The sequence below is a fragment of the Branchiostoma lanceolatum genome, chromosome 7, assembly GCF_035083965.1.
Source record: "Branchiostoma lanceolatum isolate klBraLanc5 chromosome 7, klBraLanc5.hap2, whole genome shotgun sequence".
Classification (NCBI taxonomy): Eukaryota; Metazoa; Chordata; class Leptocardii; order Amphioxiformes; family Branchiostomatidae; genus Branchiostoma; species Branchiostoma lanceolatum.
The window spans coordinates 1,053,690-1,073,083 of NC_089728.1; the positions used below are offsets into that span (position 1 = coordinate 1,053,690).

Consider the following 19,394-nt stretch of genomic DNA (forward strand, 5'->3'; position numbering starts at 1 on the left):
AAGAGAATTGAAGACAACCCAATACAGAGCAACTATAAAAGCTGATAAATAGGTGATATTATTATCTATTTAATTGTACTGATAATTTCATTCTACCGACATGACGTGAATGTAACTGTCTTGTCGTCTGCAACTTCGGGCTCGTCCATTTTTATCTATAAAGGGGACCAGTTGCGTGGACTATTTCTTTCATAACGTTCAATGCGATATCATTGGAACAGAATCAAGCGAAAGCCAAGATAATAGATATGACTATACGCCCAATCTAGCGATAATTTAGTATCTTATCTATCAAGCAACCATACTTGTACTTTGAAAATCCCGCCCAATCTTCAAGAGTCTGACTAGTGTTCATTACTAGTGGTGGCTCTTGTGGTTTTACAAAAGAGCTCAACATATCAATAACATATCATTTCATAATGAATTTTGAAGATACATTTTATATAAAAAACTATACCATCGATGTTTTTCAATTTTATTCATTTCGACTTTTTAGTTGCATTAGATTGTAAATGTTGTAAAATTGATGATAAAAATTCTGGCGCTATGTAGGTTACTAAGGACACCTAAAATCACGTGCCTCTCACGTAGGCAACCATGAGAGGGCAAAGAATGAGGTTAGACAAATGTAACCTTTTCTCATCAAATAGGAACGTGTGAGAAACGATCAAACAGCGTCCCGTACTTTCGCTATCACTCCCAAACCGCTGGATCCAGTGATGACGGGGTTTCGGCGTCGCCTTCTCCTGTTTTTCCTGCTGGTCGCCCCTCCAACGCTACTTTACGCCAAGCCAACGGTGTGGGAGGGGGGCAACAACAAACATGTCCAAGTAAAGAAACAACAACAACAACCGGCGCCATACAGATCACCCGTGGTTCTTAGTAAGTACTTAAACGTTTATTTTAAAGCCTGTTGTTTATTAATGTTAGTAATAAGATTGGATCTTTCGTGCAGTAGTCTGTGAAGACAACATTTTACTATGTCTACGTGTTACCTAATTTTGATGACGTAACGTAAACATAAACAGGAAAATCTTAAGGATTTTTAAAGAACTACATGTTACAGACACGTTCCTTTCACAACAGATAAAGGTTTCTCTATCTCCATTGTCCATGAGTTGATGCAATTCTTATGATAATTCCGTGGGGGGGGCGAATAAGGAGTGTCGTGTGACCGGAAATACGCCCCCTTCTAAATTAAGTTGACGTGACATAAAACCTTAGAAGTCTTCCACCTGCCTGAAGTGCTAAGTCATGTACTTAACCCCTCTAACTATTCCCATTCCATTCATGATTTAATCAACTTGATCTGTCTAAAATCATAGCAAATGATCTTGTTTTGCCAGCTCATAATGTAGATAAGAGAGGTATCATTAATCATACCACCAGATATATAAGACTGTGGGAGAAACACTGCTGCACACATTTTTTTTCTGCAAGCGGTAACCGTATTACGGTAAGCAGACATGTTGATTTAACATGATTCCAATCCAAAGCATGTAATCAATGTTAAGGAAATTATACAGGTTATACTGCTTATACCAGCTATCTGGATCTGGATAGATAGTAAAGCAACACCCTTAGTTTGGGTCAAACGCCCAGGACATTGTAAAGCGCAGTTATTGTCGGTTCCTCAGATGTTTGGTGACCTCCTCCCTGAAGAAGGCTGAACTTAGCCGGATATGGTATTTGGGTGGTTGTATCTATGCAGATACAGATACAAAACGTACTGTAATTTTGTGTAATTAGTTCCACACTACCCCCATGCAGATCCCCACACATGCATACATGTCCAGACAGGTGGGCATACAGTATGGATGATCACATGTTGGGCTGATGTCGGTCAGATGATCAGACTAGTGAGGACTTTAGACAGCTGTTATTCAGAGATAAATCTAACCCAACATCCGAGTTAAAACACACAGTCACACTATTTAGTTAGCACAAGAAGGCAGTTGATAGTCTAGTATGTTCTCGTTAAATTGTTCCCAAGTCAGCCAGCAGCTGACATACAGAGAACTGCACAGTGAAATAGTGCAGAAATCAAACCTTTAAAGAGGCTTGAAGTAGAGACCAGACATTCAAAGACAGGCTAGGTGGCTTACATGTAAATCATGCCCATTGCTGTTTGTAAAGTCTGCATGACCGACTCTATTGTCTGCCATGCACCCAGCGTATGACCTGGGCTGTCCTTAGGTTGATTTGTTTGTTTGTTTGTTTGGCATCTTAGCGTTACACATAGTGTACCTAACATGAACTAGTGTAAACAGACTTTTGAAGAAAGGCTGGGTGACTTGAAATCGTGCCTAGTTTAACTTAGTACCACAAATTGCACGACCGACTCCGTTGTTACACGTACCCAGTGTATGACTGGTCAGGCTGTCCAAAGGTAGCGGATCACCCCACCTTAAGTCAACAAGTGAGAGTGTGACAGGGAACGGTTGTTTTGATAAGGGAGGCAAACAGCTGATTGGGGAAAACATCTCTATTATCTCGCTGTCTGTGTGTGCAGGAAAGATTACACTGTAATGTACAGGGCTCGAACGTACTGGGTACACGGGTTCATTTAAATCAGGAAAGAGGGGCGCTGCGCCCTCTTGTTTCAGCCCAGCGCCCTCTGGTTGAATTCAAATTTTAGCTTAATATCCAGCATACAACCTTCACTCAGCGATCAATTTTTCCATAAATACATAGAATTCACTCCCTCGCCTGTGTGTGCTCCACTGCTCCCTCGTATTCAATTTTTCTAGAAAAACCCTGGTACATATTCACTTTTGTGCACCCAAAATTGGAGCTGTGCAACAAGATATTTGTGTAGGGTTATGTGCATAAAGGCACTGTACATGAGTCATTTGTATTCTTAACACTTGACTTTGGCTCCGATGGTTTGAGTGTCAGAAAAAATAATTTTCATTAGAAGATATAAAACCCTAATAGAACCTTTGTTGTTTTACTTGCTTAAGCCTTTGAAGTTAAAAAACCATTCATTTTACTTTCTATCATTTACTAGAATTTCAGACTCAAGATCTGAAGAGAGGCAGTAAGGTTTGTTAGTTTTGCTGACATTCTTTTATGTTCTGCACCCACATTGTCCTGTGTACTTTAATGTTTGAATGTATCACTATTAGTGCACAGGTTCACATATCATCTACCAGGAACTTGGAGTCCTATAGTAAGACTTCACCCGTCCGACGACAAAGGAGATGAACTGATATGGGATAATGTTTAACTCACTCACTCACTCATGACCCATGACCTCAGCGGTCGTAGGAGCGTCATGACAGCCAGCCGCAATGATCCGTGCCCATCCTGTTTAACAAGTTTGGTAAAACTCTCTCCTTCACAGCCATTTCATGCACAAAAACCTACAAATAACTTTCAACAATTTCATCTAAACCACTTAACATGTCAGCAACAGTCAGTCCGGAGAAGTCTACCATAACAGGATTAGCAGTTATAGATTTACAGTGGACAAGTTTCTTCTGTCTGTTTTATGTGTGCTGTAGTATGGATCCGGACATTTGTCCTGTTCACCACTGTTTGTTAGTTAGTTTGTTTGCTTGTATATCCAACGATCCTTTCCCCAGTCACTGATGAAAGGTAGTAGATACTATCTAAAACGTCTCACCATTCCGAAACTTGTCCAGTTATTTTATCATGTCTCTTTTTCCCTGATGTCTAATTCTCATCAACGTAACCCTGTTCCGTAGTTTAGGAACACCATGTACGTGGATGTAGGAGGACCCTAATGTAAGGGAGGCAAACAGCTGATTGGGGAAAACATCTCTATTATCTCGCTGTCTGTGTGTGCAGGAAAGATTACACTGTAATTTACAGGGCTCGAAGTACTGGGTACTACTCACTTGTGCACCCAAAATTGGAGCTGTGCAATTTTTGATTGTGTGTGCACCACTAGTGCAACTAGATATTTGTATAGGGTTATGTGCATTGATAAAATGCACAAATAAAATACGTTGATAAAATGTAACTGAAGAGGACTTATGTTTTGTTCCCCAGTCCCAGGAGACGGCGGATCACAGCTGGAGGCCAAGCTGAACAAGTCGTCCTCGCCGCACTACTTCTGCGACAAGACCACCGACGACTACTTCGACCTGTGGCTGAACATCGAGCTACTTGTGCCCTACGTACTGGACTGCTGGGTTGACAACATGAAGTAGGTATCACACCGGGGTACCAAAAGGGTCTCACATAGGGGTTCTTACTTACATGACCTGTGGCTGAGCATCGAGCTGCTGGTGCCCTACGTACTGGACTGCTGGGTCGACAACATGAAGTAGGTCTCACACATGAGTGTCAAAAGGGTCTCACATAGGGGTTCTTACTTACATGTACATTTAGGTCTCATACATATATTGCTACTTCAACCTGTGGCTGAGCATCGAGCTGCTGGTACCCTACGTACTGGGCTGCTGGGTCGACAACATGAAGTAGGTCTCACACCGGAGTATCATACAGGGCTCACACCGGGGTTTGTTGCAAACATGTTCATGTTGGTCTTATACAGAGGTCTTGTCTTTGATGAGACCCACACCTCAAGCACCTTAAGGATCACACTGCACTTATCAAAAGGAGTAGGGGTTCTTTCCGATGAATCAAACCTCACCAGTCTTTGGCAGTTTGTACCTAGTGTAAAAAAAACTGGCAGGTTACGTCTGGAGACCTTTTCCTGATCATGCAAAATGAAAAATAGAAGAAAAGAGTGACATGGGTGTCACACAGATGGTGCCAGTTGCTGTTGATGCACATCAGTCTAACTCTTACACTAAGTTGCAGTTAGCCAGAACAGAAAGGTTGTTGGGCAATCATTGAATGCACACCAGGGCAAACTGCTTTTATCAATAAGTGTGATGGGTTCTTTGATATGCTTGAATGGATAATATTCAAACTAAAAGAAAAGAATGTAAAGTTTACTGGTTCCTTCCTCTCATCCCCAGACTGCTGTACCACAAGGAGAACAATACTGTCACCAACAACGTGGGAGTCGACATCAGGGTGCCGGGGTTCGGGGACACAGAAACAGTGGAGTGGCTGGACGTCAGTCACGCCAGCATTAGTGAGTAGCAGTCTTTGGGTGTACAGTCAATACTGCCCTAGAAATATGACTCGCTGCATGTTACAGTGTCAGAAACCCAGGGCCAAGATTTTTAATACCATGTGCCTGAAATGCAAAATTATGGTAAAAAAAGCGACCCTTACATTAGATAGAAATGGATCAACAAAATCATCTTAGTCTGTTTGAACCTTTGTTTGTTCTTGTCTGAATCTTCACTGCTTCTAAGCTGTACATGTCTGACATTGCCCACCCCCGCCCCCCAGGTTCGTACTTTACCCACATTGCGGAAGCGCTGGTTCAGGCAGGATACACACGAGGGGTGGACATCCGCGGGGCACCCTACGACTTCAGGATGTCTCCATGTAAGTACCCGACCCAGGGTTCGACCCAGTGTTTAAGCCAGGGTTGGCCACACTTCATTAGCAACCCTGAAACTCTAAACCTAATCTACATGTAGCCTTCTCAGTCACTGATGAAAGACAGTGGATGCTTTCTGAAACGTCTGAGAATTTAGCCAGTTGCTTGATTTATTTTGTATTATCTAATCTACTCTGTCATGTACCCCAAAACAGACGGAAAAAATGCAAACTTCTCCATATATAAGCAGCAATTGTTAAACATACGATGTATGGAAAATAGCACCAACATAGTATTAGTAGCTAGACTTGCACCACTTATGACCCTACCATCAGCCTGAGAGCCAGACCTCAAGCATGTTTAAGAGCCTGCCATACTTATTGAAAAGAGAAAGGTCTTTCCTGCTCCAAACCTCACAGTTCTGTGACACCTAGTGTTAAGCACCGCTATGGTAGCTTAACTTCCTTCACTAACCTCTCCTATCATCGACCCGTCTTCCCTGCAGACCGAAGAGACATGGACTTCCCCATGTTTTAACGGCAACTGTTAAGTGTACAATCAAGTACATGTACTTCAAATAGCACCAGCATGGTAGCTAGACTTGCTTCACTAACCTCTCTTATCATGGACCCGTCTCCCCGCAGACAGAAGAGACGTGGACTTCCCCATGTTCAAGCAGCTGATCGAGGAGACGTACTACAAGAACAGCCACAGCCGCGTGGTGTTGGTGACGCACAGCATGGGCGGGCCCTACGCACTCCTGTTCCTCAACTCCATGGAGCAGGGCTGGAAGGACAAGTTCGTCAAGTCCATCATCGCCCTAGCCGGACCCTGGGGAGGGGCAGCAAAAACCATGCGGCTGTACATATCAGGTAGGCTTCCTCCCACACCATAAGGTGTATAGGGCGGTGCCCATCCCCGTTTCATAGCCCTGGGCCACACCGTGGTGCGATCGCTGCAGCAGGGGGCTAGTCCACTGACAGTGGAATGTGTTTAACTTCCATACTGTTTCATAAGTATGTACCATTTTTATAAAGTCTTCGGTATGACTCAATGCGCCTCTTGTCCGAAGGTGTCCTACCCGGGAGTTGAACTCGGGTCTTTTGGTTCCAAGTAATCAGAACCAGATGTGGTAAGTAATAGAAGTGAAGTGAAGTGAACTTTATTGCTCAACAATCGTACATGGTACAATGTATGGCATGAAATCAACAATACTACAAGGCTAATCTATCCTACAATTCTAAGTACAAAATATTTTCGAAACCAGTGTATTTGTTACAATATATAATCATGTATGGGTAATTCTGTCTCGCTTTTCGAATGATTTATGGAGAAATTGACCTGTACATGGATATAGGAGTCGGACATGACAACAGTACATAGAAAATATCGCTCTGTGTGCCAGATAGGGTGAAGTTTGTTTTAGTAATAATAGTCTGTAAAAGCATATCTCTCTCTTTGCTATAAGTTGGACAATTCATTACAAAGTGGAATTCATCTTCAACACTTCCATTACATGTGGGACAAAATCTCTGAGTGAAGCACAGACCACTACACTACAGGGACACCCCCCAGGCTTACGGGAATAGGAGATGTTTTTCTTTCGTTTGTTCGATCAGACCCTTGTAGTTCCTAGTGGCATAGGGCAGCAAGTTTCCTTGCTGTTTCAGAAGCTGGGTACATTTTTACAGGGAGGGGTTTCGAGCCCTTCCCCTTTAAAGTGCTCCTCGAACAAGGGACCCCATTACTGAGTATGTAGCACAAACAAGCAAACAAAAACTTTTTTCTATTCTAGGAGATAATCTGGGAATCTATATGGTGAACCCATTGTGTGGGTGGATCAAATAGATCTGTTCAGATATACATGTTGTTTTTTGTACAGCTTGTACTCTTTATTACAAACCTGGTGTGTTACTCCATGATGCTGTTTACAGGGTGTATGCTATACAAGCAAAACAAGAATACAAACGAACAAACCCCCTTTCCTGTTGCAGGAGACAACCTGGGTATTTACGTGGTGAACCCGTTGGTGCTGCGTCCGGAGCAGCGATCGTTCCCAAGCTCTGCATGGATGATGCCGTACCCGTCGCTCTTCAACCCCAACGAGCCCCTCGTCTTCACGCCTGACCGCAACTACACCGTCCGTGACTACGCAGCGTTCTTCCAGGTGCGTGCGTAGTCCAGTGGTTAGCCGCCCTGCCTCGGGAACTAGAAGCCGTGAGTTTGATCCCGGCTGTGTCCCTCACCCCATATGCAATCTCTTTTTCTTTTCTTTTTCCACAACTTTATTCACCACCACCAACTTTAACAATCAAGAACAAAATTAAATTGAAATCACAACATCATATTCATTTGGAGCAATACTTGAAAGTAACATATATCCGATATGCACTCTACCAGAAAGGGTGCAGTCCTTAGGACGGGACACTAAGCCGTGGTCGCCTCTGTCGAAAAGAGGTAGGGGATAATACTGTCAATACTGTACATAGCGTCTGCTTTCTCTTTCATGACCAGTGGAAGAGTAGCTCTTCAGTGAGCTAAATTGGATCGATATCGATTTCATCACTTTCTCTTTCTCGTTCTTCAGGACCTGGAGTACGAGCAGGGGTGGATGATGAGGAGGGAGACAGAGGGGCTCATCAGTGACCTGACCCCGCCCGGGGTCACCGTACACTGCCTGCACGGCAACAAGGTCAGTGCCTCCGAAAATAATTTCATCAGGTTGGTAGAGCATAGATTTGGAGTTTCTTATTTGGGATTACATTCTCACCGCAAAAGCGCCACCTACATCGGCTACTTATAGCGGTGAGAAGCAGTACTCCAGTCAGAAGCTCTGAAGAAGGTGTCTGACAGACACCGAAACGTCAGCAGGTGAGATTACCTGGTTGTGCTAAAAGAAACTCCAAATATCCTAAGGTCAGTGCCGTTACTCCCATCATTCAGGCCCTCGTCTCCTTGCTGTTTCAGTAGCAGGGTATATTTTTTCAGGGAAGAGTTGCTAGTCCCTCCCCTTTAACGTGCTGATACGTGACAGCAGCTGGTTATATTACACCGCAGGACCTTTCACACCTAACCTTTGCACGTCTAACTGCGTTCTTTAAAGCTATCCAACGAATATGCCCTAACTGTACTTGGTGATAACAAATTTCACTCTACAATCATAGTTTTAGAAAATCCCAAATACACATCAATCCTAGGTTGATAACTTTAGTACTTGAAGGCATGACTCTTTCTTGTTCTTTTGATTATAATATACCAAGTTTTAATTGATTCAAGTTTTAACTGTAATTGCCAACACAAAAATTGGACTTACCCAAATTTTCGACTGTTCAACACCAGTCTTTGTCAATATGAATAATCCTTGGCAAAGACTGGTGTTGTACAGACGAAAATTTGGGTAAGTCCAATTTTTTGTGTTGGCGATTACAGTTAAAACATGTTTCGGAATGACTTCTACCAACACAGATGAAGTTTCAAGCTAATACCATTCATTTATTTATCTAGGTGAAGACGCCGTACCAGTTCTCCTACACAGCGAAGGAGTTTCCCGACCTCCAGCCCACCACGATATATGGCGACGGGGACGGGACCGTCAACCTGAACAGCGCGCGGGGGTGCCTCCGCTGGAGGGAACAGCAGAAGCAGCCCGTGTTCTATCAGACGTTCGAGGGGGCGGAGCACATGAAGATTCTGGCCAACCTGACGGTGATCGAGTACATCAAGGACGTGGTGTTCAGCCCGGACGTGGGCGAGTTGTGACTAGAGCGGGGGAGCGACGCGGTGCCGGGGAGGATGAGACCGTTCCTGTGGAGCTCCAACATGCTTCTGTGCGTCTGTGCGCTGCAGAGCGCCGTCGTGTTGCTTCTGGTTTCCCTCTGTCTCGCCAAGAACCGGTACAAGGCAGTTCTGCTGCGGAAGACACAAAGATGACGGCCATTTTTTATACCTCCTTTCAGCAGAAAATATTTGGTCGGTCTACGGCAGGGCTGTCTCCAGCATTGAAGTTTTTTCTGTCCCACTCATTGTTTGGGAGCCCATGTTGTTGATTTTCGTTGTCAAATCAGACATTTTAAGATTTTGAAAATACATTTTATCAATTTATGTCATGAAGTTCCTATTTTTAGGGTAAAATTTCAACAAGCAGAATTTTCATCTTGGGACAGGATGGCCGAATCCTGGAGACAGCCCTGCTCGACGGATTCCTATATAAAATTATAGCCCTTATTGTTTCCTTAAGAATCTGAACAGGTTTCGAACAGTTGGAGCATTTCCACAGGGTCTGGTAAATCTGGAAAATGTTTGGTCGCTCAAAATGGTGGAGAGGTGGCCGAAGACAATACTAATGCCGTTTTGTGTTTACCTATTTTCTTCCGTGCTTCCCTGATGTATGTCAAGAGTATATCACTATCCTTCCGCTAAGATTTTAAGACAGCTTCCTGGTTTTAATTAATTGATTAGGGTTTATAATTAGGAAGAATTTACCTCAGGATGTGAGCTCCTACAATGAACTAACCAATACAAAAAGTGTACAGGAAAGATGTACAATTTAGTGTAGCTTAGGCCATGTTGATTTAGTTATATGGATGACATCCTCTGGGATCCCCAACACTGAGGCGAGCGTGTAAATAAAATAAAAAGTTTGGCAAGAAAAGTAGCCTTCAGTAAGAAATCTACATGGTCAGGAAGGTTGAACAAAAGACTAAACACACAGAGTATGGTATATCGAATAATGGACTCTTCATTCTTGCTCTTTCACATCTATACTTTGACTTTGACTTGGCATTCTACGATAATAGTACCCTTTTTTTTGTAATTTTTTTTCATTGTACGGCATACATTTACTCATTTAGCAACTGCTCTGTGTGATTTTCAGTATGCCATGGCTGGAAATTTTTTGTGGAGGACGAAAATAGATTCGCACAGATATCATCCATATAATCAAATCAACATGGCCTCACAGTATCATCAGAGTATAGGCAGCTATTAACCATAGAATCTAAGAATGAGAGATGCCATATAGAGTTGTTACTGGGTCAGTGCACAAGGACAATTCCCTTGGCACTTGGTACCACGTATACGTTGCCACATACAGTGAACAGTGAACCATGACTTGCTACTAGTACTTGTATATCGTCCTAAGGACTGCAGTACTTGTTAGTAGCGTGCTTGTCCAATGACCAACAATGGCTCGGGATTCAAGCCCCCCACCGTCTGATCCTGGAACTCTGGAAGTGTTCTGTGTTTGACAATTGATGAATTGATATTGAATGTACTTATAATAGCTTTTATGGTAACCTTAGTGCCATTCTTGTAACGTTCTAATGTGATTATATAAGGCAGGATGGCGCTAAGGCTAAAGTTGATGTTTGAAAATACTCATTTTAGAATTAAATCTACCTCAAGGTAGTATATGAAAGCTCATCTTTTATTTTTGTGGTTGTGTACCCGTACTGAAAGAAGTGTTCGTTCGTTCGTTCGTTCAGACCCTTGTAGTGCCTATTGGCAAATAGGGCATATCAGGTTTCCTAGGTATGTCAATGGCCTGGGTATATTTTTACAGGGAGGGGTGCCCTTCCCCTTTAACGTGCTAGAGGCACCTCCTCGTACTGGGGACCCCCATTCGACGTCCCCCCCGACAGGACGGGTGCAGCTCCAACCTAGAATCTAGGATTGAACCTGAGTCTTCAAGCTACCAACTGATTGGAACCAGGAGGTCAACTGTGAGGCTGCTTCCAGTTGAGATTCATTATGCTGGATCAACCTGACTCGCCCCTAGCGATCCTCATGTGAAGTACATTCACTGTTACATACACGGAGGACCTTTTTCCGATTCACTGGAACGGACACCATGGAAAACTCGTATGGCCACTCTCTGGTCTATACACAAATACATTTTGTAAATACTTGATTTCACAACAACAAGAGCCCTGCGCTGGACGAAAAAAGGCGATACGGTCACAGGGATAACAATTTTCTGAAGGTAACACTCGACAGCTGGATAAGATTTGAGAACGGTCAGACGTTTCAGACAGCATCTGCTGTCATCGTAAGAGCGGTGTTTGTAGGAACCGACCAGGCCCAATATAACCTCCTTGCCAGGCCTAATGACGGTATATGGAACTCGGGAGGGTCATTAATGCCCTCACTGCACTTGGTGACAACGAGTTTCAGTGAACGATATAGTTTAAGGGTGAAAAAAGAATTCTGTTTGATTTATGGAAGCCTCGGCAGTTTTCATGCTTCACCATCTGCAGTAGGGTTCGACGACGTCAGTGTCACGCACACGTATACACCTCGAACAATTATCATTGGAACCTTGCAATAGCCGCCCTGGCTTCAGACGGGGTCTACCGCCGAAGAAGTCATTTTTCGTTTCGATAGCCGGTCTGCACAACGGTGTGCCAAAGTAGAAAACAACTTCTTCCCCGCAAACTTTACCTAAACCGACAAATCGTTGAAGCGCAACTCATATACGGACTTCAATATAAATGTGAACGGGCCCCACCATAGTTTACACTAGCCTCCGATGCAGACTCAACCCGGCTGTTTTCTTTTCCAAGTTATTGTTTTTATACTATTATATATTTTTTTATTATTGCTGGCCGGGATAGCAATTAGAAAAAAATATAATAGTATAAAAACAATAACTTGAAAAAGAAAACAGCCGGGTTGAGTCTGCATCGGAGGCTAGGTATACACCCCCTTTCCACTGGGGCGGCGGCCAGGTTGCGACCTGAAATTTGACGAAGCGCTAAAAGAATGTCACAGATTTTTAAAAATCTGAACGGGCCCTAACTCCCCATAGACGAAATACTGCTACCTTGAAAAACGGGAACGCCTGGCTGCCTGAGACAAGTTGGAGCGGAGTTGAGGACACGTCAACCTCGCTGGTCTCATATACACGGCAGACGCCTGAGAAGCACGTTACGTACACCATCCTTGTCTCAACTGTACGACGATAAGAGGAACGGTTTCTTTAGATTGCTTTCGTGTTTTGTTGTTATTTTTCATCTGCCGCACAGCACTGATTGATACATCAGTTGGATTTTCTGTGTTTCCATAGTCTATCTTTTCTTTATCTTTTCCCTCAGTGCCTCTCACTGTGACAAAGTTTAAGCTACCTGCCTCATCAGTGTACAATACGCTGCAGAGAGAAATTGAGTGTTAGCGGTGGTTTTAAGTTCGCGTTTGAAACAATAGTGGCGCTACAATCACATAATGGAAACACATTTCGCGGTGATTTTAAGTTCGCCGTAAACAGTTCACCGCCTAAACCGCGAACATAAAACATTACTGTATTTACAGTATGAACAACTTCATGGTCAGGGGGCAGGGTGGATCAAAACAAAGGTGAAAACTGCTTGAGGGAGGTCACAGGTGGAAAGGTATGCAGTAAGACATGATCAAGCGGAACAATCTTTGTCAGTCGGAAATTTGTGTAAGTCCGATTTTTTGTTGTCAATTACAGTTCAACGTTGATCCTGACATTTTTGTTTGTCTGTTTATTCATTTTCTCTTACTTGCATCGCGTTTTGTGTTATTCATGTTTGTCCAATGCACCACTTTGAATGCGTTAAAGACTAACCTGCACCGCTCAAGGGTTAAAGGGGAAACTGTTTGAGGGAGGTCACAGTTGAACGTAAGACATAACCAGACAGACAGGTTTTTTGTCAGAGCCAGATGGGAGGGTCTTTAAGGCCGCACCTTCCCGGGTCGGTACAAATAGTTTCACCCGATCAAATGAGCCACGCTAAATGTGTGGGATTTACCAATAAAAGATCTTAAAACAGATATACACGGGTACATATTAAGCAGTGTGATATTGTCATTTTGCAACAAACACCGAAAAGTGACGGAGCCTGTTTTCATAGTAAAAACGCAGCGAAAGTTTGTCAGTGGGCCAAAAACGTCTCCAATTTACATAAGAAAGAAACTTGCGTCAAAGCCATTTGAAATATTCGGGTGTACCGTGCCGCACCTTTGGGATCGTCTAGTTTTCTGATGAGATCATGATAAGTTGACGTATTCTACAAGACAGTTCAAGTCGAGAGGGGACTACCGGTGCGGAGGTCAGCTCTAAAGAACAACGTCTTAAGACATCTGAGAGCAACAGACGCAAGAAGTCTCGGTAAATAAATTATCTTGGCCTCGATTAATTTTGCTTTTTCCGTAGTCACTGCCAACAGTCGTGGCGGGTGGCGGGCTGACACCGGCGGGGCGGGGTGAGGGTCTCGCCGGCGGCTGGCCCGGGCGTCCCCGTGCAGGTCCCGCGGGGAAACCGTCACGGCGATCGGGGAAGGTCCACGGTCTTGATAAAACGGGCGGTTGGTGATGACTGGGAACGATAAGGGCCGGCCCTCGCAGCACGGGGTCTGTTATGAGTTTTTAGGAGATCGGTGACTGCGTCGTAGCGTCGAAACGTCGAAGCCCTGTTGCATCCAGACATACCGCCGAGATGTTAGTTGTTTTGTTGGTCTTGAATGTTGCCCATAATCAAATAGTCACAGTGCTTAAACATCTGCCGTCATGACGGCCGATGTGTTCAGTGTGCTCTGTTGTTGTTTCACCCTAAACTTCTACCCAGTTCGGTCCAGCCGTATAAAAGTAGTAGCCCAACCTTACTAAGTACTGCCTGCCCCCCTTTCCGCCAATACCATCCCACCCAAACAAACACTGTCTGTTTGAATATATGGTTAGAGATATTTTGAATAGATGCTAGAAATGCTTCTACTACAGATCTTGTGTGAGAGTAGTCGCTGGTCAGTTCGTACTTTTAGATATGTTGACTCTTTGCACAACTGCCCGGCGATTATTCCAAAATGCCTTCAGGCCAGTCTAGTGACCGTTCCATTATCATGAACAATGGCGAAAAAAACTGGAATAACAACTTGTGTTTTGATATCGTCATGTAAGTTTTCCCGCCCAAGTGAGCTCTGTTATTGCACCAATTCTTCAGTGGTTCGATGAGAGAACGAACTGCTGAAATCGTAGCCTTATTACTGAACAAGCTATTGTAACGCAAAATGACGCAAACACAGCTCGTTGTGGACTGATTCATTGAAACGACAAGACACACGGCCAAGCGTTTAGTCTTCTCAGTGAGCTCTGTCAGAGCCCGGTGGGAGGGTCATTAAACTACAACTACCTTAAGAAGCGAGAAGAAATTGAACATGTACATTGGGGTATTAATTAGTATTTAGATGTAGTTAGATATCAAATTTCTGTTACCACTGTAACTATATTCTTCTGCTTGTCACCATGACCTGTACTTAGCTCATCAGAGCATAAACGTGCAATAAAGGTCTTTCATTCATGCATTCATTAAAGCCGCACCTTCTTGGGCCGTTTCAGATGGCTTCACCTGATCAAATGAGCCGACCTGAATGTGTGAAATCTATCAATCAAAACCCCAAACCGATATACAGGGGACATAAACGGTGCGACATTGTAATTTCGCAATAAACACCGAGAAGAGACGGGACCTGTATTGATAGGAAAACGCAGCGAAAAGTTTGTCAGTGGGCCAAAAACGTGTTCAGCGTGCATAAGAAATACACTTCATCAGAGCCATTATCAAAATATTCGGGTGTATCATGCCGCTCCCGTGGGATCGTCTCTCGTCTGTTCTTTTCTGATCAGATAATGACGAGTTGACATTTCAACTGAGGGAACTACCGAGCTCACCTCTAAGAACAACGTCTTGAGATACCTGGCGCAACAGACGCAAGAAGCCTCGTTAAGTAAATCATATTTTCTTTGAGAATTGATCTTTAGATACTGTTTCGACCGTCGTCAGTGACACCAATCGTGGCGGATGTCGGGCAGTCATCAGCTGGTACCACCCACATCAGGTCTCGTGGACGGGTTCTGTGATGGTGACGGGAGTAGTACAGTATTACGTTCAATATGTCATGTATGAATGAACTTTAGTGCTCGACAATCATACATGGTGCATTGTATGGCAACAACTATTGAACAACAATACTGCAAGGCTAATCTGTCCTTCCGTTGTTTCGTTCCGCAGGTAACCATGGGTTACAAGCTGGCGATTTTCCTGGGTCTGTCCGCCCTCCTGATGGTGCTGATGGTGGACCAGGCAGAGTCACGCTTGTGCGTATATCCATGGCCGTATGATTTCCACATTGACAGGGTGTGTGTGTGTGTGTGTGTGTGTGTGTGTGTGTGTGTGTGTGTGTGTGTGTGTGTGTTTCTGCGTGTGCGTGTGTGTGTAAATGTGTGTGCGTGTGTGTGTGTGTTTCTGCGTGCGCGTGCGTGTGTGTCTGCGTGTGCGCGCGCGCGTGTGTGTGTGTGTAAATGTGTGCGCGTGTGTGTGTGTGCGTGTATGTGTGTTGGTTTGTGTGTGTGTGTTTGGGGAATGTTTGTGTGTGTGTGTGTGTGTGTGTGTGTGTGTGTGTGTGTGTGTGTGTGTGTGTGTGTGTGTGTGTGTGTGTGTGGCGAGGGCCATAATCCTATTTTCTGTTCTACGTCTTGCCATTGTTCTCAAGGGTTCCGCAAGAGGTCCGCAGCCTCGTCGAGCTGCTGCGCGAGGATCAGGAGGACATCGCCCCGGAGGAGAACGCCATGGCGGCCCGCGGACTGGGCGAACATGACACGGAGCAGGACCAGAAGCTGTCCAAGGACGAGATGCTGGCGATGATGACGAAGATGGGAGGGAATGTCGACAACCTGCCCGAAAATTGGTTCGAAGACGCAGACACCAACGGAGACGACTTCATCGACCATGCCGAGTTCGATGCCGTCAGCGGGCAATTTGGGGGTGATGGTGGCGACCCAACCGACCTTGCGCGGTAAGCTGACGTCAATACAACGTTGTTGTTTTTTTAAAGAAACATGACCTTTCCAGTGACTCTGAATAACATAATTCATATGAAAAGTAAAATATCTATACTGTCACCTCGTTTAAAATACTCCACTGTCGCTCTCCCGGTGGACAGAAGACGTCTTGATGAAATTTGGTCCAGGCGGCCATTTTTGTAACGCTACATAATTAGGAAGAAAGTGATCTCATTGTTCTCCAGGAGGACTGTCGAGAAAGCACGCGCCCTCCTTGAGCAGCTGCGCGGGGAACAGGAGGACATCGCCCGCGGACTGGGCGAACATGACACGGACCAGGACCAGAAGCTGTCCAAGGACGAGATGCTGGCGATGATGACGAAGAACGGGATACCTGTCGAGGACCTGCCCGAAAATTGGTTCGAAGACGCAGACACCAACGGGGACGACTTCATCGACCATGCCGAGTTCGATGCCGTCAACGAGCAAGTTGGGGGCGATGGTGGCGACCAAACCGACCTTGCTCGGTACGCTACGGTCAATATAACGTTGTTTTTAAGAAAGACGACCTTTCCAGTGACCCTGTATAACATCATTCATAAGTAAAGTAAAATATCTATTCTGTCACCTCGTTTAAAATACTCCACTGTCTGTCTGCCGGTGGACAGAAGACGTCTTGATGAAATTTGATCCAGGCGGCCATTTTTGTAACGCTACATAATTAGGAAGAAAGTGTTCTCATTGTTCTCCAGGAGGACTGTCGAGAAAGCACGCGCCCTCCTTGAGCAGCTGCGAGGGGAACAGGAGGACATCGCCCGCGGACTGGGCGAACATGACACGAACCAGGACCAGAAGCTGTCCAAGGACGAGATCCTGGTGATGATGACGAAGAATGGGATGTCTGTCGAGGACCTGCCCGAAAATTGGTTCGAAGACGCAGACACCAACAAGGACGGGGTCATCGACCATGCCGAGTTCGATGCCGCCAGCGGGCAAGTTGGGGGTGATGGTGGCGACCAAACCGACCTTGCTCGGTAAGCTAACGTCAAATTACAATACAACCCTTTAAAAAAAGATGACCTTTTCAGTAATCCTCTATAACATAATCATGAGAAAATCCTTCTATCAATTCTTTTATGTCGTTTAACTCTTTATTGTAGCTCTCTCGGAGGGCAGAAAACGTTACTAAGAAATTTTCTCCAGGCGGCCATTTTTGTAACTTATTAGGAAAAAAGTGTTTTTGTTGTTCTCCAGGAGGATCGTCGAGAAAGCACGCGGCCTTCTTGAGCTGCTGCGCGAAGGGAAGAGAGACCGTTACAGGGGACAATGAGTTTGGCATCTAGCTGCCAAAGGTAAGAAACGTTCACAGAACAATTCGACAATAAGTTGAAAATTCTTTGTTAGAAAACCAACCATTCCGTACATTCTGTTGTTATTTTTTCCAAACACATCAGCTGATTTTATTATTCATGTCGTCAACAGGCCCCCGGAATGGCGATGGTCCCGCCGCATCCTGCGTGTGCCGAGCACCATCCTGGCCTTCCAGCCGTGACTGCAGATCAGCCGCATAGATTTTAGCTGCTTTTGCCCCATTTAACCATGACAAGGCTCGTGAGCGGGTATCAAAGTTCAACATTAATCCATGCTCTTTTTCCTATGAACAGTGCCCTTGTTCGAAACATTCAGGCACAATGTTCTACTACTGTTCCTACCGACTGTGTGATATCGTATTAATGTTTATGTAAACAGACACATAGGCTTGTCTGAGTAAATTAGTGGTTCATCGGTCAGGACGTAAACTCACGTCGCTCAACCGTTAATATCGGTCCGCAGCTCTTCCATGGTTGTTCTCTGATATCCTGCTCACGGCCTGTACCATAGATAACAGGGTTCCGTCAACTCCTCCTCAAATTTAATGTCTTTAAAAACATATAGGAACTTTGAATTTTTATGATCAATGTCCGATTTGAAAACTTCCTTGTTTAACCTTCGTGACTTTTTGAAATCTCGCATTTCTACAACATTTATCTTCTTCGTTAAGACCACAATGAATGGAAAAACCCTTGATGAAGTGGCTTTATCTAATCGTTTTGCCTTCACAACTTCTTCAAACTTGAACCTTGCTACAGTTTTCAGTAACTTCATTTTACCTTCTTGGCTTTAAATGACTTAGGGGACCCATAGCTTTGGCCGCTTTACGTAACCAACATCTTTTGCCGGTAATAAAGAAAATGCATCATGATGATGCAAAATCCTGTCCTGGTCATTTTTCCCGTGCGTCACGTCACTAAGTCAGGCCAAGTTCATGGATCAACAAACAGCCGAATGTACTAAAAAATAGACTTGTCGGAGAACCAGTCGACCTGTACTGATGAACACAGTTCGGGTGACGTCGTACTTGCCAGACTGGTTCTATCTATCTTTATGTAGTTAACTATACTCGACAACACTTTTCGGTCTTTTAACCCTTTTTCGGAGTCGACTCGGGGCTGTGTGGGGGAGCTTTGTGCTGCTCAACTGGAGTTTTCCTACTAGAAAACGCTTCTTGAGTGTCCAATGGTTCTCCTTGCACAGTCCTGGGTCCAAAACGCGTATGTAAACCCAGCCTTTTCTCATTATACAGGTGTGATTTCAGTTTCCTATCGTATTTTAAGTGGATCAGATCTAGAAGAACTGATCTTCTGACGGACTTGTAAGAGTGTGGTTATCTTGAAATCGACTCAGTTGTTCATCATTATCTGAACAACAAATTGAGACATTTCGGTCTCAAGAAGATGGTTGACTTTACCTTTGCGCCCATTTTCAACTCTTTAGAACTTAACTGAGCATCAACACGTGTGGAAATGTGGCTACAAACATCTACCTTACTGGGTAGGGTAACTGTATACCAACGGTTTATTCACTGGTTTGGCTGAAACATACATGAGACAGCCTAACTAGCGTGTTGATATTGTCAAAGGCTAGCCGTGGAAGAAAACACAATCAATAAGATACAAGGTAAAAATTGCGTTAGAATTTAACGCATGTACATCTATACATAAATTAACATAATATATTTATAAACAGTTTCGGCGTAAGAGAATATCTTGGTACTCCGAAAAGTGCTTTTACTTGTTTAACATAGGCTTGTTATATCAACCAGCCTTGGGAAAGGCACTTTACGCGACTT

At 44.3% G+C, this 19,394-nt stretch overlaps 2 protein-coding genes across 2 annotated transcripts; both read left to right on the forward strand.

Moving 5' to 3' along the window:
• Window positions 1–571: 571 nt before the first annotated feature.
• On the forward strand, window positions 572–10,082 carry LOC136438492 (lysosomal phospholipase A and acyltransferase-like). Its single transcript, XM_066433298.1, has 8 exons — window positions 572–882; window positions 4,018–4,174; window positions 4,956–5,074; window positions 5,338–5,436; window positions 6,076–6,303; window positions 7,426–7,598; window positions 8,019–8,123; window positions 8,936–10,082. Exons 1-8 carry the CDS (start codon window positions 720–722, stop codon window positions 9,188–9,190), a joined length of 1,299 nt encoding a protein of 432 aa, XP_066289395.1. The 5' UTR covers window positions 572–719; the 3' UTR covers window positions 9,191–10,082.
• A 3,276-nt stretch (window positions 10,083–13,358) lies between these two features.
• LOC136438493 (uncharacterized) lies at window positions 13,359–18,480 on the forward strand. Its single transcript, XM_066433299.1, has 7 exons — window positions 13,359–13,559; window positions 15,456–15,541; window positions 15,937–16,239; window positions 16,471–16,752; window positions 16,978–17,259; window positions 17,480–17,577; window positions 17,708–18,480. Exons 2-6 carry the CDS (start codon window positions 15,462–15,464, stop codon window positions 17,553–17,555), a joined length of 1,023 nt encoding a protein of 340 aa, XP_066289396.1. The 5' UTR covers window positions 13,359–13,559; window positions 15,456–15,461; the 3' UTR covers window positions 17,556–17,577; window positions 17,708–18,480.
• The last annotated feature ends 914 nt before the right edge of the window (window positions 18,481–19,394 follow it).